General features: G+C 44.1%; 1 protein-coding gene across 1 annotated transcript in view; it reads right to left on the bottom strand.

The window, feature by feature from the left end:
- AATF (apoptosis antagonizing transcription factor) overlaps window positions 1-18,346 on the bottom strand; it is a 182,652-nt gene that overhangs the window by 132,364 nt on the left and 31,942 nt on the right. The window contains exon 4 of the mRNA XM_075335852.1: window positions 3,273-3,410. Coding sequence (XP_075191967.1) covers window positions 3,273-3,410 — 138 coding nt within the window. The remainder of the gene's footprint in view (window positions 1-3,272; window positions 3,411-18,346) is intronic.

Genomic DNA, 18,346 nt, shown 5'->3' with positions numbered 1-18,346 from the left:
TCAATCCGGCTGTGCAAGCTATGCAACGGATGCGGTGAAAACACCGCATCCTTTGCATAAGTTTTTCCCATGCGGCCCGTCCGGTTTTTGCCGCTTGCGGCATGCTACTGAGCATGCGCAGTGGCAAAAACCGCATGCGGCGGCCGGATGCGGTTATTGCCGCATCGCGCCGCATCCGGCCGCCATAGGCATGCATTGAAAAATGTGCCGCATCGGTCGAATGCGGCGCGATGCGGTTTTTATTGCCGCACGAAAAAACGTGCCAGGCAACGTTCTATCCGGCCGCCGCATCGGCTAAATCTGCCGCATGCGGCAAAAACCGGACGGAACGCAAGGCAATGCGGCACTAATTAAAGTCTATGCAGGAAAATCGCAACCGGCAGCAAAAAAAAACGGTTGCGATTTTCCTGCAAAGTGCCGGAGTGTGCCGCATTGCAGAAACCGGAGGTGTGAAAGCAGCCTTAGCAAAGCAGTATTTCCCATAGGAAATCATTGCAATGCAGACAATTCGTCCCACAACTTGTTAAATGTCCCATCCTTGTCCCCTATTGTGCCATTCAACACACGCACAAACACGCACACACGCACACACACACACACACACACACACACACACACAAAGACGTACAAACAGACACACACACACGCACATATTATGCTCACCTTACCGTCCGTTCCATCGCCGGTCTCCTGGGACTTGCTGTTCGCTAGTACGGGCTGTGTATCTGGTTACCATCGTGACAAGTGAGGAACTTCCATACCCAGAGCGCTGACGTCAAAGGCAGGAGCCGCTTGCCTCTGGTCAGCGCGCTGTCTTTGAGTAGCGGCTGACAGGGGAAGTTCCTGCCTCGTCGCGATGCTTGCGGATACACAGCCTATACCGGCGAACTAAAGGACCCAGGAGGCCCGCGATGGAACGGAAGGTACACATATTATGCTCACTTTACCTTCCGTTCCATCGCCGGCCTCCTGGGTCTTGTAGTTCGCCACGAGGATTCCTCCCTCGTCGCGACGTACCGGAGAACTACAAGACCCAGGAGGCCGGCGATGGATTGGAAGGTAAGGTGAGCATAATACTGTATGTGTGCGCGTGCGTGTTTGTTTGTGCGTGCTTGTGTGCGTTTGTGTGGACTGCAAGAGTGGATCAGAGCGCGGTGGATGGACGGAACAGGAAGTGTGTGTGGTGAGTATTTGCTCGCACAGCAAAGCTTGCTCATAAACAGAGTTACAAATTTACAGAAAGCTTTGCTTGTTAAGCGAAATTCTCTTTAACTGGGTTACTCGTTAAGCGAGGTTCCACTGTATATTCCCACCTTTATCTATCACATAACCTGATAATTAGGACGATACGGGAGCCTTAGCACTCAGGCCATAGTACTACTCCTATTACTATACGGTTTGGAAACAAAGCAAAAGGTCCTCCTCAGTCTAACTACCTACGTAAAAGTGAACATTTTTTCACCTTCTATTGTGTCCTTTATATTCAGATAGACCTAATTTCTGTGACAAAGGCCCGGAATTGGGGCCAAAACTTTGGCGTTTTATTTTTGAACCTTTGCATCAATAAAAACAGCAGATCATAAGATACATATTTCTTTTTTTTTTTCTTGTCTCTTTGTGGGCCCGAGCTCAATTTTCTAAATATTTACAATTTTTCTTCGGAGGCACTAACTTTAGTTCAGTGAGCCAGATTTCACCTGAATTTAAGGCTATGCACCCACATTGCTTTTTTATGTGCTTATTTCCTGCACATAAAAAAAGCATATTTTGGCAGGAAAAACACAAAAGAAAAGATGCGCATTTATAATTGCGTCTGCACGTTTTTTCATGTGTTTTTCCCTGCTTCTTTTTGTGCTTTTTTTAAGTCATGGCAATCGCAGGGGTTCAGGCACTATACCCCCGTGATTGCCACCAGCTCTTTGGCTAATGTTACAGCCTGGACCCGGCTCTCACTACATGGAGCAGTGCCCACGCCGCTCCCGGTAGTTTAACCTTCTAAATGCTGCGATCAGTGCGAGCGCAGATTTCAGGAAGCAGGGACAGAAATCGCTTACCTCTCCCTGGCGATCGGGTCCTGTAATGCGGTAACCCTAGGTGGTCACCATGACAACCCTGGGTTACTGAGCTACGGCGTGCCTCTCACACCATGCTCTATGCATGGTGTGTGAGGCAAAGTGCTGCAATATAATCCACTGTCATGATAAAGGATTGAAAGAAATTATAGAAATGCAGGAAATAAACACAAACAATTGACATGCTGCTTTATTCAGCAACAAAATGTGCAAAGAAAAAAGTAGCAGCGTGTGCACAGCAAATCACGATTCTCAGGCTTTGCTGGGATGATTTTTCCTTGCTTGTATTGATTAAAAGAAGCAAAAAAACCACATGAAAAAACGCCTCGTGGGGACATAGCCTTAAACCGCTGTATGGTCTTGGGCACCATGGTGCAGCTTAGTTTCAGAGTGTTGACAATCTTCTTAAATCCTAGGCTAGATTTAGGAAGAGCAACAATTATTTTTTTCAGATCCTCAGAGAATTCTTTGCCATGAGGTGCCATCCGTCCTTTCCCCATTTCTCAATCTATGAAAATGCTGGCCCTCATAATCTCCCGCTTCTATTACTGCAACATCCTCCTCTGTGGCCTCCCTGGTAACACTCTCATACCTCTGCAGTCAATCCTTAACTCTGCTGCCCGACTGACCTGGAATCAGCAGGTACAATTATTTCACAGAAAATAATAATTAATGCACTCAGCCTCCATGGCCTATATGCACGCTCACCACGCAAGACCCCATTACTGAACAAAAAGCATGTTCAAGCACGTTTAAATGCTCAACAACATTTAGACACGCCTGTGAAATACTGGGAGAATAGTCTGGTGAGATGAGACCAAAACTGAACTCTTGGATGCCGTAATACATAACATGTTTGGAGGCTAAAACGCACTGCATATCACCCCAAAAACACCATAGCAACATATGGAGATGGGAGCATGGCGCTGTTCAGCATACAGCACTGGTAAACTTCATATAATTAAAGGAAGGATGAATGGATAAAATGTATTGAGACATTCTTGATAAAAATCTGCTGCTATCTACCAGGATGATGAAGATGAAACAAGGGTGGATATGTAAGCAGGAAAATGATCCCAAACATATGGCCAAGGAAACTCACAACTGGATTCAGAGACAGAAAATAGAGTGACACAGACCTGTGACCATTGACCATTTCTAAAATTTGACAGGACGTTTAAGAGATGGACATGCACTTACTATTTGTTAATGGGGCTAGAAGCTCGGCTCCTCCTCCTTTCTTGAAAAGCGCAAACATCTCTTGTTGAGGAAGCTGATTAGCGGAAAGAAGAACTTTCTGTAGTTTTATTCGTCCTTCAAGAAGCTGATCCCAGATGGCTGAAGAAAAATATAAAAAAACAAAATTAAATTAGGACAATCATTACTATACAACACCAAACACTAGCCAAATCCAGTTTCTGAGTCATGAGTATATTATCAAGAAAAAGAACAAACTTGTGATAGAAAGAATAGCCTATACTTCTGAAAGACACATCTAGGAACACACAGTCTATGAAGGTGGAAACAATGCTGCAATTCACATGTTAGGGAAATACTAGGAACCTTCTAGTACCTTTTAGTACTATTTCCTGAACACCTATACCTACATTGTCCTTCATACAGTTACATAGCGTATGTGAAAAAATACTGAAATGTTTATTGAGCTCAGCCAGGTTAGGTTGTGTGAAGGTACGGGGGACGGGGTTATGAATCCATAATTTGTCTTCCCATTTTGTCCTCCTAAGGCTAATTTAACACTTGCGTTGAACGGCATCCGTTGCATTGCGTTGTGTGACGGATGCAACGGATGCGTTGCATATAGTGGCATAACAGATGCAACGGATCGTACAAAACAACGGAATCTGTTTGGGTTTTTTTACAGCTTTACCGGCGGCAGACTATTGTGAACGATCAGCTGATCACCCGGCTGCCGGGCGATCACCTGATTGCTCTCAAAAACCGGCCGCCGGGCGATCACGTGATCATTCGGCCACCAAGAGAGAGAGAGAGTAAAATCAATGTTTCTGTGATTAAACATAGAGTTGAGCATGGGCAGTGAAAAAAAAGAATTCCGCCGCTCAAAAAAAGGCTACATTGCGCGTTCCTTCCGCCCGACGGTCACTGACGGTCACCGACAAAACAACTGATGTGCCGCCGGGCGGATGCAACACAAGACCATCCGTTGCAATCCGCCCTTAATAGAAGCCTATGAGGAACAAACGGATTCCTGCAACAGTTACCGTAATTCCTCAAGGCGGCGGATTGCAACGGATGCCGCACAACAGAAGTGTGAAACTAGCCTAACCCAGAATGATGGGTACTAATCTTATTGATTATGCTGGTACTGGAAAACGCTGTGTATTTTATACAACAAAAATTATTTGAAAAAAATGTCATGTGTGAACACGCTGAAAAATTAGTGGGAAGTAAAAATAATAAACACCCAGCATCTGTCTCTAAGGCTGCTCTCACAATGCGTTGTGTGACCCATGTGACGGATGCGTTGTAAATAGTGTGATATAAAGGCAACGGATTCCAGTGAAATAACGCATTGCATTAAGCCGAGAGAGGGAGAGAGCGAGACACCCATCATCACTGCACACCCCGGCACTACCGCCCCCATCATCACCGCACACACCCCGGCACTACCGCCCCCATCATCACCGCACACACACCCCAGCACTACCGCCCCCATCATCACCGCACACACCTGCACTACCACCCCCATCATCATCACTGCACACCCTGGCACGACCACCCCATCATCACCGCACACACCCCGGCACTACCGCCCCCATCATCATCGCAGACACCCCGGCACTACCGCCCCCATCAGCACCGCGCACACACCCCGTCACTACCGCCCCCATCATGACTGCACACACCCCGGCACTACCGCCCCCATCATCACCACACACCCCGGCACTACTGTCCCCATCATCACCGCACACACCCCGGCACTACCGCACCCATCCCGGCCCTAATGCCCCCATCATCATCACTGCACACCCCGGCACTACCGCCCCCCATCATCACCGCACACACCCTGGCCCTATCGTGGAGCTCCCCATCCTGAGAATACCAGCCTTCAGCCGTGTGGCTTTACCTTGGCTGGTATCAAAATTGAGGGGGACCGCACGTCGTTTTTTTTTAATCATTTATTTTACTGCACGATATAGACCCGCCCACCTGTGGCTGTGATTGGTTGCAGTGAGACAGCTGTCACTCAGCGTGGGGGCGTGTCTGACTGCAACCAATCATAGGCGCCGGTGGGTGGGGAAATTAGTGAATACAAGATGGAATAATGAGCGGCCGGCATTTTCAAAAGAGGAAAAGTCGCCAGAGCAGTGTGACAGCCGTGCAGCGCCGCGCCAGTGATCGGTGAGTATGAGAGAGGGGGGGGTGGAGAGAGACCGTCACACAGAGAGAGAGAGAGAGAGAGACCGATAGAGAGACAGAGAGAGAGACCGACCAAACAGCCCGACCGATGGAGAGAGACCAACCGACAAAGAGAGAGAGAGACCAGGAGTGATTGTAAACGATTTAGAACATTCTGCTGGACATGCTCAGTAGAACTTGACGGAATCTAGCACCACAGACATTCATTATGCCTCTTTATGGATCCCGCCGGAATCCTGCGGGGTGCGTTATTTTACAGCAACAAAAAACACTACATGCTGCGTTCCCTCCGCCCGACGGTCAGCGACAAAACAACTGATGCGCCGCGGGGCGGATGCAACGCAAGACCATCCGTTGCAATCCCTTAATAGAAGCCTATGAGGAATAAACGGCTTCCTGCAACGGTTACCATAATTCCTCAAGGCGGCGGATTGCAACAGATGCCGGACAACGCAAGTGTGAAAGCAGCCTAACAGGTAGCCAGAGAAGAAATCCGCCCGCAGCTGTTAACCATTAAATGAAGCAGTTGATCACAAATATCAACTTCTAAATGAAACGTGCACCGCCTCTCCATGATGTGATCGCAGGTACCAATGAGTTACCGCAGCCTGCAGAAGACTCCCATCGCAACTAATGCCTACCATGATACTCAGCCACACACTGAGCGTCTAAGGAGACCAAGATGTTCACTAGATACTGAAAGGTCCTGACGTAGTGAATCATGTCTCCAAGTTATCTTTACAGCACAGTGAACAGTGTAAAAACAAAACCCAAAGAGCTGTGGCAGAACGGCATTTTTTTGGCACCGTTTCATCCCACTTGGAATTTCTTTTCATGCACGTTGTATGGTAAAATTAATACTGTCATTCAAAACTAAAACTCGTCTCGAAAAAAAAACAAGCCCTCATATGGCCACGTAGACAGAAAAATAGAGCCAGGTCTGTTGGAAGAAGGGGGGTGACAAAAGAGCGAAAATGAAAAATCGCCTGGCTATTACCAAGTTCCACCACACTGAAGGCTTATTTTGTTATGATATTGACATTTCACCAGTTGACTTCTTCCACTCCGTGAGGCTCCTGCTGTACATCCATCTCCTTCACTTAGCTCCACTGGCATTCATGATACCTACATCCCATTAGAAATGGAGGAGGAGGATGCAGCTGTGGTATTACTAGACGCAGAAAGTCCACAACAGAGTTTTGCCTATCAAGGCAAATCACACCAGATGAGCCTCTTTCCAAAAGGGACTGCATAGAAATACATGATGTGACGCTTACTATTAGATTGGAGCACTGCACCCTAGTTTTACTTTTATACAGTTAATGTAAAGAAGCCTTTTCACTGAAGACGGTCTTCAAAAATCAACTATTCCCCAGCCTTTACAGTAAAGAAGCCATTTTGATGAAGGCTGAGCCTTTTACCTTCCAGTCATAGAGTGCCTATCGTCTTTTACTGTGAAGTAGAGAACACGTCACAGTTTTTGGGTATGAGCCATTAATATAATTTGTATTCCATAACTTCTCAGGACTTTTAACTTTACAATCCGGCCAGCTAAGGCTACTTTCACACATCCGGTTTGAGCCGTGCGGCTCAATCCGGCTGTGAAGCCTATGCAACGAATGCGGTGAAAACACCGCATCCTTTGCATACGTTTTTTACATGCGGCCGGTCCGGTTTTTGCCGCTTGCGGCATGCTACTGAGCATGCGCAGTGGCAAAAACCGCATGCGGCGGCCGGATGCGGTTTTTGCCGCATCGTGCCGCATCCGGCATCCATAGGGATGCATTGGGAAAAGCGCCGCATCAGCCGGATGCGGCGCGATGCGGTTTTTTTTTGCCGGAGCAAAAAACGTTGCAGGGAACGTTCCATCCGGCCGCCACATCGGCTAAATCTGCCGCATGCGGCAAAAACCGGACCGAACGCAAGCCCATGCGGCACAATGCAGCACTAATTAAAGTCTATGCAGGAAAAACGCAACCGGCAGCAAAAAAAACCGGTTGCGGTTTTCCTGCAAAGTGCCGGATTGTGCCGCATTGCAAAAGCCGGAGGTGTGAAAGTAGCCTAACTAGGCAGACAGCCCATGTGCTTTAGTTGCAAGGCTTAGACTGCCCTCTGAAAACCATAGTGTAGATATTTATTTACTCTCTTATATAAAGCCATTAATTCCAGCACTTTACAGACATCATCATCATCACTATACAAAGGATAAGGCTGCACATCAAACATAGATAATGGTATAATGCCTCAAGCATATGGAAAAATATTGGAATATACAATGAAAAATGCTACTTGCTAATTTGAACATGTGAATAATGAATTGCATACTTGCCATGAATATTAGGAAAAAGGAGATATTTAGCAATCACATTGATCAATGTAACTGAGCCCCAAGACCTCGTCAAGGTATATACATGAGGATGGACATCGTGGGCTAACAGGTTAGAAGATTACTGACTCCACACTCCTGCCTTATACCGTGGTTGTGCGAGGGCTGCACAACCACATCAGGTGAGCAGATTCCTTTTCTTCTCCTCACCGCTATCTCCCAGAACCTTCACATGCGCTCCCTTGTTTAATTTTTATCCGAGCATTATATTCTGACATTTCAAAAACTACTTTAGCAAAAGCTCTAGAATAGATTAGATAACTGTAAAATTATCAACTCATGTAGGTACTACGTCTGTATCTTTTCTCTGTTTTGTTTGTATTATATACATCATTTTTATATTTTAAAATAAAAAATGTCATTAGACTTATCAGATTACTTGTTTTATTGTTATATTTCTACTTTAAACTCAAAAATATACCAAAAATCCCCAAAATTTATCACTTAATAACAAAATATACGAAGTATGCTTCTAGTGGTACCAGGTCACGTTCTTGGGGTTAAAAGCTGTTGTAACTCAGTTTGACTTAAAATAACAACAATTATGTATAAAATATAAATTTTGAAGAACAACATTAGCTTTCTTTTGAGATATTAAGCGTGTTTTTATTATTTACCGTTCTGGAGTTATGGCTCCATTTGTCAGCTTTTTGGCCAAAAATTTGGATTTTTTTTCAAACTTTGAGCGACGAGTGGCACGGGTTAACGTCGTTTGATTGAGCTCAAATTTTGGCTATTTTTCCTCACGAAAAATGTAATAAAAGGAGAGCTCAAAACTGGTTCACAGACTAAAAACTCCTTAATATAAAAAATATCAATTTTATTAACAAAAGCATTTAAAAACACTTCCACATTATATAGAAAATATTAATTGGTGCCATACAAAGATTCCAACATATATCCCCCTTGTTATTCTAGTCCTATGTGTTACCCCAATTAAGGAGCAAGAACAAATGTCAGTAAGGCGCAGTATACAAGTATATCCCTAAACAGTCCAATAGTCAAGGGTCCTACAGTCAAGATCCCTAAAAGCAGCACTTTTTTTACCCTAAATTAGTCGGTTCTGCACTGAGATATAATTCTGTATATACTGCCACTTCCTATATTAGTGAGGAGGCTGTCAACCTTCTACCCCTAATCGACCCGACGCGTTTCCCCTTCAAATAGAAGGTTCTTCAGGGGTCATCAAAAAGTAGTATACAGAAATACAATTAATTTATACATTATCCTCCAATCAAACAGTGAATACAGACATCGTTTTTGTCATCTCCCCAAACAGAGTACATCAAACAAATGATCTTCAGATTGTACAAATGACTATTAGGCTATGTTCACACTAGAAAAATGATTTTTCTTAAGAAATTTCTTAAGAGTGCACCTGTGCTAACAAACGCACCAAAAACGCACCTGCGTTTTTGCCGCGTTTTCGGTGCGTTTTTGGTGCGTTTTCGGTCCGTTTTTGGTGCGTTTTTACCGCTGGTTGCTCCCTGCGTTATTGTGCCAATTATCTATGGCAAAAAACGCAGTTAGCTGCAGAAAAGAAGTGACATGCTCATTCTTTTTCTTAAGAAAATCTACTGAAAGAATTTTCTTAAGAAAAAAACGCAGTGTGTGCACAGCTAATTTTTTTTGCCATAGGTTTTGCTGGGGAATGTCTGCAGAAAGGTTACAAGAATTTCTCAAGAAATTTCTGCAGCATAAACGGACCCAAAACGCAGGTAAAAAACGCAGTGTGTGAACATAGCCTGATAGTCTCCTCTGGTGCTGTCGTATCTTTAGTCTCCAAGAATTGCCAGGTAACACAGAGTTCCACAAAATATTAGCGTGGATATTACCGAACAGAGAATTCCCGTTATAGAAATATTTTTCAAATTTTTGTCATCTCATTCGGGACAAGGCTGTATTTTCAAGGTGAATGATGATGTCACCTATTAAAAACATGCCCATTCATAATTCCCCTTCAGCAAGCTTTTTCCTTTTCAGTGTCCGTGTAGATAAATGGACTAGAGTCCCCTCAGGTTGCAATTGGCATGTCCTGGTCCAAATAAGTTTAAAACTATATACCAGCATGTAGTTGGGGCTCCCTGTGTTGTTCAGAGCGTGCCCAGCCTCTGCAAAATCCACATGGAGACAGCGTTCGATTTTTTGCGGTCACCCTAGTGTACATATGTTGGTGACGGTTAATGGCATTCTCTACTACGCTGTCCACTGACTTAACCATTAGCTCATCTCTTTCTCATCAGTTTACAAAAAACCTGCACTTTACAACATCCATTTGCCAATGAACTGCTCAGAAGAGATGTAGTGGTGCCATTTAGCAGGATGACACAGTCTCAGTATTTAAAGGGGTTGTCTACTACTTGGACAACCTCTTCTCATTCGCCATGTACGGCTTCCTAAAACTAAAAAGACGTCTATACTCCCCTCCGGTGCCGGCGTGGTTCCAGCAATGTCTGAACTCTCCCAGGACTTACTTAAGGTTGTTACATCACGTGAGCCCCATGACCAATCAGCGCCGACTTCCTCCTTCAAAGGTGAGGAGTGAGAAGCAGGCAGTGATTGGTTGCATGGATCCGTGTAATAACAATCTCATATGGACCAAGAGACTACGGGTTTTAACATTGTTGGATCTGTGCTTGCACCGGAGGCATGTATAGGCTTTATTTTTAAGGGGGCGCACATGACGAATGGAGTCCTGGGTTTAAACCCCACTATGACCACTATCTGCAAGGCGTTTGTATGTTCTCCCTGTGTGGATTTCCTCCAGGGTCTCTGGTTTCCTCCCACACTCAAACAACATGCGGATAGGGAATTTACATTGTGAGCCCCAATGTAGACAGTGATGATGATGATAACTGAATAGGATAACTGAAGTGAGCACTAATATATATATTATGAGTGCAAGCCAAAAAATACATACTATACAAGAATAAGGCTGCACATCAAACTTAGATAATGGTATAATGCCTCAAGCATATGGAAAAATATTGGAATATACAATGAAAAATGCTACTTGCTAATTTGAACATGTGAATAATGAATTGCATACCTGCCATGAATATTAGGAAAAAGGAGATATTTAGCAATCGCATTGATCAATGTAACTGAGCCCCAAGACCTCGTCAAGGTATATCTCTATATTGGGGTCCCTAGCTCTGTGACCCTAACTGTGTGTCATCTCATTGCAATTAAAAACTGCTGTGGGTGGAGAGGGGTAACTAAGGACTTTCTTATATAGGAGATGGAAAAAACATGGCCGAAAGGGGCGGAGCTGTGTTCACATTCAGAAAAAAACTACATATAACTGAATAGGATAACAGAAGTGAGCACTAATATATATATTCTGAGTGCAAGCCAAAAAATACATACTATATACGGATAAGGCTGCACATCAACCTTAGATAATGGTATAATGCCTCAAGCATATGGAAAAATATTGGAATATACAATGAAAAATGCTACTTGCTAATTTGAACATGTGAATAATGAATTGCATACTTGCCATGAATATTAGGAAAAAGGAGATATTTAGCAATCGCATTGCAAATTCCTCAAGAGCTGGTCACATGACAGATCACTGGGCGTCTCTGGTAATCTGACCTCCGTATCAAGCAGCTCTTGCCGTGAACCCACAGGGGGGAAGATCAGCAGTAAAGTAGAGAAGCACGGTCTGATAGAGCGCTAAGGAGGCCACAGTATTAGATTATTTTTTTTTAGAATTTATTGTTTTCTATCAGCCACTTGGTTTACTACCGGCGCTTCATAGATGACCTGCTCCTCATTTGGAGGGGATCTCTATTACAAGCCAATCACTTCATTTCTCAACTCAATGTCAATTCCTGGGGTCTCACCTTTACCGCTGTGGTTTCTTCCAGTGCCCTCCAGTTCTTGGACCTGATGGTGAGGTTAGATGAAAATGGGGGGTGTCCACCTCGACACATTTCAAACAAGTAGATGTCAACAGCTACTTGAGGTTGGACAGTGGACACCTCCCTAGCTGGATAACCAATATTCCATACGGGCAATACTGGAGGGTCAGAAAAAACTGCACCGGTGATGGTGATTTCCTGCAGGAATCCAATCTCCTGAGAAAAAGGTTCAGACAAAAAGGCTATACATCTAAACTTCTGGAGGATGCCTTTAGTAAGACTAAGCAACTCACTCAGGACCTTTGTATCCGAAAGATCCAAGAGAAACAGCATAGTATTACAAAGAGTGAAGATAAATTGAATCCACGAAAATGGAGTTTAGTAACCACTTTTTGCAAATCCAGGATCCAAATTCACAAACTTCTAGAGAAATACTGGTTTATATTACAGGGTGACCCGCTACTTCGAGATCAGATCCCCCCTAAGCCCTCCATCATCTACCGGAGGAATATAAACTTGAAGAATCTAGTAGTGCCAAGTAATCTTAATCTTAAAGATTCTCCTAAAACCACCATTGTTTCCAGTAACAACAGAAACTATCGCTGCAACACCTCTAGGTGTAAATGCTGCGAGGTTATTGGTGATAAGATCACTTGCTTTACATCCCGGACCACAAATGCTCTTTTCCCCATTCAATTTCACCTAAACTGTCAGAGCACCTATGTTATTTACCTGCTTGAGTGCACGTGCGGTCTACAGTATGTGGGCCGTACAGTACAAACTATGCACGCCAGGTTGAATAAACATAGGTCCAATATCAAAAACGGCTTCCAACAACACAGTCTATCTCGACATTTTCAAATTGCACATCAGAAGGATCCCAAACAATTGAGATTATTAATTATTGATCACATAGATAACTCCGGATCCGATCGGTTCGAGAGACTTATTAAAAGAGAGAGTTACTGGATATTCAGATTGGGTACCTTACACCCTGAGGGTCTTAATATGACTATTGAGAATGTAGCCAAACATTGAATTGATTTAATGAATTCTGTTGCTCGGGTTTGGGAGAAAGAGAAAAAAAAGGGATTCACAGCACCTATTGTGCTGGAAAAATGATTCACAGCACCCATTGTGCTGACATATGCACCCAGTGGTTTAGGATCAATAGATATTTCTGTCAATTCTGGAAAAGGGATTCACAGCACCCATTGTGCTGGCATATGCACCCAGGGGTTGAGACTCAATAAGCATTTAACAATTGAATCGGAACCTTTATTGTGCTGGCATATGCATGATTCTAGTGTTCGGATTCTGTAAAAGTGATTCACAGCACCTATTGTGCTGGCATATGCACCCAGTGGTTGAGATTTAATAGACATTTTTGTCAGATCTGGAAAAGCGGTTCACAGCACCTATTGTGCTGGAAAAGTGATTCACAGCACCTATTGTGCTGGCATATGCACCCAGTGGTTGAGATTCAATAGACATTTAATAATGCAATCGGAACCTTCATTGTGCTGGCACATGTATGACTCCACTGCTCGGATTCTGGAAAAATGATTCACAGCACCCATTGTGCTGGATATGCACCCAGTTTTGAGATTCAATAGCTATTTCTGTCAGTTCTGGAAAAGCAGTTCACAGCACCTATTGTGCTGGAAAAGTGATTCACAACACCTATTGTGCTGGCATATGCACCCAGTGGTTGAGATTAAATAGACATTTAACGCAATTTTAAAAATAAGAATATCCATTCCCTAATTTATAAAATTAAATTCTTGATCTACCCACACTGACATACATTATAACAATATTATTACATGTTAGTAGTGCAGGCATACTCAGATCATTTTTTTGAAAAGTTCTCATGCTTTTATGTATTAAGTTTTAGGAGTTAATATATGATTTATATGATTATATTATCACATGTGTTTTTAAATAATGTTTTTATGGCAAAGAGTCTTTTTGAAAAATCCTTTTTAAATATCTTTTATTAGCTTTTATATTATTGTTGAAGGGTTGGTTGTGATACATTAAGGGTTAACATTTCAATTAATTTGGTGCTGACCAATGGAATCGCACCTGTCCCTTTAAATAGTACTCTCCACATTCCGTTTTTTACATCCACCTGATGAAGATATTGTGTATATCGAAACGCGTTGTGGCTGATAGAAAACAATAAATTCTAAAAAAAATTAATCTAATACTGTGGCCTCCTTAGCGCTCTATCAGACCGTGCTTCTATACTTTACTACAGAATATAATGCTCGGCATTTGCTTACAACTTGCAGGACATATTGCTCTTGTTCTTCATCTTTTGTCAGAAGGTCGTTAAAGTCGGTTATTAATTTAACACCACACTCAGCCATATCATTAACTACTTTTAATGTTTTGACGATTTTCAATCCTTCTTGGAAGTCATTATTTTGAGGCCAGGTGTTTGGATTTTGTCTTAGGAAATCTGTTTTTATATTAAATCGGTGAAAGAATGTAAATGTTTCTTTGGTAAGTAAATTTACCAATCCTCCATCAACTACCTCTTTTAATTTTTCTTTCCTAACTTTTGGATTTACAACCCTAGCGTGCTCTGATGGTTCATCTGTGCTACTGAGCAATTTATTAGCCATTAACAACTTTTCATCGTCTGTAATGGTGGGATCAAAAAACGATAATCCCACCAACTCTGCATTCAAATACCACAAATGGTTCGAAAATGTGGTCAGGGCTATTTCTGCAATGTCGTTGTCACATTCTTTATAGTCTAACAGACTATGCAAAATACCTAAATCTTGCTTTGGCGCAAGATGAGCTTTTGGAACATTGAACCAAGCTTTACAATAAATTTTAACTAGGAAAACAGAAATGGCACGCACAGAACTTTCTTCTTCTTTAGACATCTTAAAGGGACTGTATCGTCTATTTTTTTTTTTTTGTAGGCCAAATCTGCAAACAATATTATTAGAATTGTGTAACAACTATTTTCTTAATGTATTTCAACTTTTAAATATGTAAAAAAATTTTTTTTATTAAAAATACTTATAATTGCCAGTAGGGGGAGCATCTTCCTGTGTACACATCCAAAAGCTATAGTAATCCTTAGTAGAATTACGATAGCTGCATATTTGGGCAGTCACTAGATGACATGCCTATTCTCCTCCCCTTTTGGGTGTTACATTGCACCCAAAAGGGGAGGAGGTGTATTTCATAGTAATATGTCGCCATTTTATGGGTGACTGTATATGAATTGTACAGCTCCACCCGGAAGTAAAGTGGAAACACATTTTAGTCAGACAGGAGCAGCAGCATCGTACGGTGCCCTGGAGAAGGAGCAGCCTTACTGCAGCAGGTCCCTGAAGATCAGCGTTCACAGGAACGTGGAGATGACTCAACCATTAGTAAGTATATACACACGTACTATTCCACATATATACACTGACTGTTACACATACACTATATACACTGACTCTTATCAGCCCACACATACATATATATACACACACACACACACACACACACACATATACACTGACTGTTTATTATATATAATATACACAGTGCGGTAATGGAATCCTCCTGGTACCGCCACACGGCTCGTTCAATCTCCCATGCGGCGGCAGGCCCGCTCCCGCGCGTGAGATGGAAGTAGCTGTGAAAACGAAAGTAAACAATAGAAAGAAAAAAAAACATACTCACATGTCTGCAGACTCCCAATGCCATGCCCGCTCCCAGCTCCTCATCCCGTAACGCTGCACCGGCTGTGTGCTCTCAGGCACGTATGATGGCGGCAGGACCTGGCGGTGGATCACCTGATGTGGTCACCTGACCCATCAGCTGATCGCAAGTCATCTGATGCGTCCGGAGACTTCTTCAGCTGATCACCGGCAGCTCCTGCAGCGGTCGGACAGGAGTCAGCAGGGACGTGTTTAGGTTTTTTTTTTCTTCACAGATTCATCAGCTGATTGTATAAACGGCATTTATACAATCAGCTGATGTGTGATGTGATTCAGGCACTTGATCCTGACACATCATCTGATCGCTTTGCCTTCCAGCAAACCGATCAGATGATATTGGATCCGGATTGGACGGCGCGGGACCCTTGACCCAGGATTACTGCGGAGGGGGGTCTTTATTTCAATAAAGATGGAGTCACTAATTGTGTTGTGTTTTATTTCTAATAAAACAATTTTTCTGTGTTGTGGTTTTTTTTTTATGTTTACTAGAAATTCATGGCCATGTCTAATATTGGCGTGACACCATGAATTTTCGGGCTTAGGGCCAGCTGATAATATAAAGCTAGCCCTAACCCCATTATTACCCAGCGAGCCAACCGTCACCAGGGCAGCTGGCAGAGTTGGATACAGCGCCAGAAGATGGCTCTTCTATGAAAGTGCCATTTTCTGGTGTGGCTGCGGACTGCAATACGCAGCATGGGTGCCCAGAAATCTTGGGAACTCTACACTGCATATTCCAATCCCCAGCTGCCTAGCTGTACCTGGCTGGCCTTAAAAATTGGGCGAAGCCCAAGTTTTTTTTTTATTTTAATTATTTCATGAAAGTCATGAAATAATTAAAAAAAAAAAAGGGCTTCGCTATATTGTTGGTTCACAACCGGGTACAAATAGGCAGCTGGGAGTTGGGGGCAGCCCGTACCTGCCTGCTGTACCTAGCTAGCATACAAAAATATGGCGAAGCCCACGTCATTTTTTTGGGCTGATAAAAAATCCTGTATAAAGTCCTGGATGGATCATGGTGAGCCTTGTAATTATGCAGCTGCTGTCTGCTCTCCTGCATACACTATTGGATGTAGGATGCTGAGCCTTTGTTCTGCAGCTGCTGTCTGCTCTCCTGCATACACTAGTGGATGTAGGATGCTGAGCCTTGTTGTTCTGCAGCTGCTGTCTGCTTTCCTGCATACACTATTAGATGTAATATGCTGAGCCTTGTAGTTGTGCTCCCCCTGCCTCTCCCTCCAGCATACAGTCCTGGATGGAGCATGCTGAGCCTTGTAGTTCTGCAGCTGTCTGCTCTCCCTGCAGCTGTCTGCTCTCCTGCATACACTAGTGGAGAATGAAGAATATTGAAGAAGAAAATGACATCAGACCTTGTTTCTTTTTTTAATTTTTTAAACCAACTTCAATGACATTGTTCAATGATAAAACCGCATAAAAAAACAGTGAGACAAAAAATACTCTTGGTACAGTAGTTGGCACTTTACGGTGGCTCTGTAGATGGCACTGTACAGTGGCTCAGTAGTTGGCACTGTACGGTGGCTCTGTATTTGGTACAGTACGGTGGCTCAGTAGTTGGCACTTTACGGTGGCTCAGTAGTTGGCACTGTACGGTGGCTCAGTAGTTGGCACTGTACGGTGGCTCAGTAGTTGGCACTGTACGGTGGCTCAGTAGTTGGCACTGTACGGTGGCTCAGTAGTTGGCACTGTACGGTGGCTCAGTAGTTGGCACTGTACGGTGGCTCAGTAGTTGGCACTGTACGGTGGCTCAGTAGTTGGCACTGTACGGTGGCTCAGTAGTTGGCACTGTACGGTGGCTCAGTAGTTGGCACTGTACGGTGGCTCAGTAGTTGGCACTGTACGGTGGCTCAGTAGTTGGCACTGTACGGTGGCTCAGTAGTTGGCACTGTACGGTGGCTCAGTAGTTGGCACTGTACGGTGGCTCAGTAGTTGGCACTGTACGGTGGCTCAGTAGTTGGCACTGTACGGTGGCTCAGTAGTTGGCACTGTACGGTGGCTCAGTAGTTGGCACTGTACGGTGGCTCAGTAGTTGGCACTGTACGGTGGCTCAGTAGTTGGCACTGTACGGTGGCTCAGTAGTTGGCACTGTACGGTGGCTCAGTAGTTGGCACTGTACGGTGGCTCAGTAGTTGGCACTGTACGGTGGCTCAGTAGTTGGCACTGTACGGTGGCTCAGTAGTTGGCACTGTACGGTGGCTCAGTAGTTGGCACTGTACGGTGGCTCAGTAGTTGGCACTGTACGGTGGCTCAGTAGTTGGCACTGTACGGTGGCTCAGTAGTTGGCACTGTACGGTGGCTCAGTAGTTGGCACTGTACGGTGGCTCAGTAGTTGGCACTGTACGGTGGCTCAGTAGTTGGCACTGTACGGTGGCTCAGTAGTTGGCACTGTACGGTGGCTCAGTAGTTGGCACTGTACGGTGGCTCAGTAGTTGGCACTGTACGGTGGCTCAGTAGTTGGCACTGTACGGTGGCTCAGTAGTTGGCACTGTACGGTGGCTCAGTAGTTGGCACTGTACGGTGGCTCAGTAGTTGGCACTGTACGGTGGCTCAGTAGTTGGCACTGTACGGTGGCTCAGTAGTTGGCACTGTACGGTGGCTCAGTAGTTGGCACTGTACGGTGGCTCAGTAGTTGGCACTGTACGGTGGCTCAGTAGTTGGCACTGTACGGTGGCTCAGTAGTTGGCACTTTACGGTGGCTCAGTAGTTGGCACTATATGATGGATAAGGGTAGGATTAGATACACAGCTGTGCAGACAGTATCACACAGGAGAGAAATACACAACTCAGCACACAGTATCACACATGAGGATTAGATACACGGCTCAGCAGACAGTATCACAGCAGAGGATTAGATGCACAGCTCAG

The sequence above is a fragment of the Anomaloglossus baeobatrachus genome, chromosome 2, assembly GCF_048569485.1.
Source record: "Anomaloglossus baeobatrachus isolate aAnoBae1 chromosome 2, aAnoBae1.hap1, whole genome shotgun sequence".
Lineage (NCBI taxonomy): Eukaryota > Metazoa > Chordata > Amphibia > Anura > Aromobatidae > Anomaloglossus > Anomaloglossus baeobatrachus.
The sequence above is the reverse complement of the archived record's forward strand: the minus strand, read 5'-3'. Positions and strand labels throughout refer to the sequence as shown.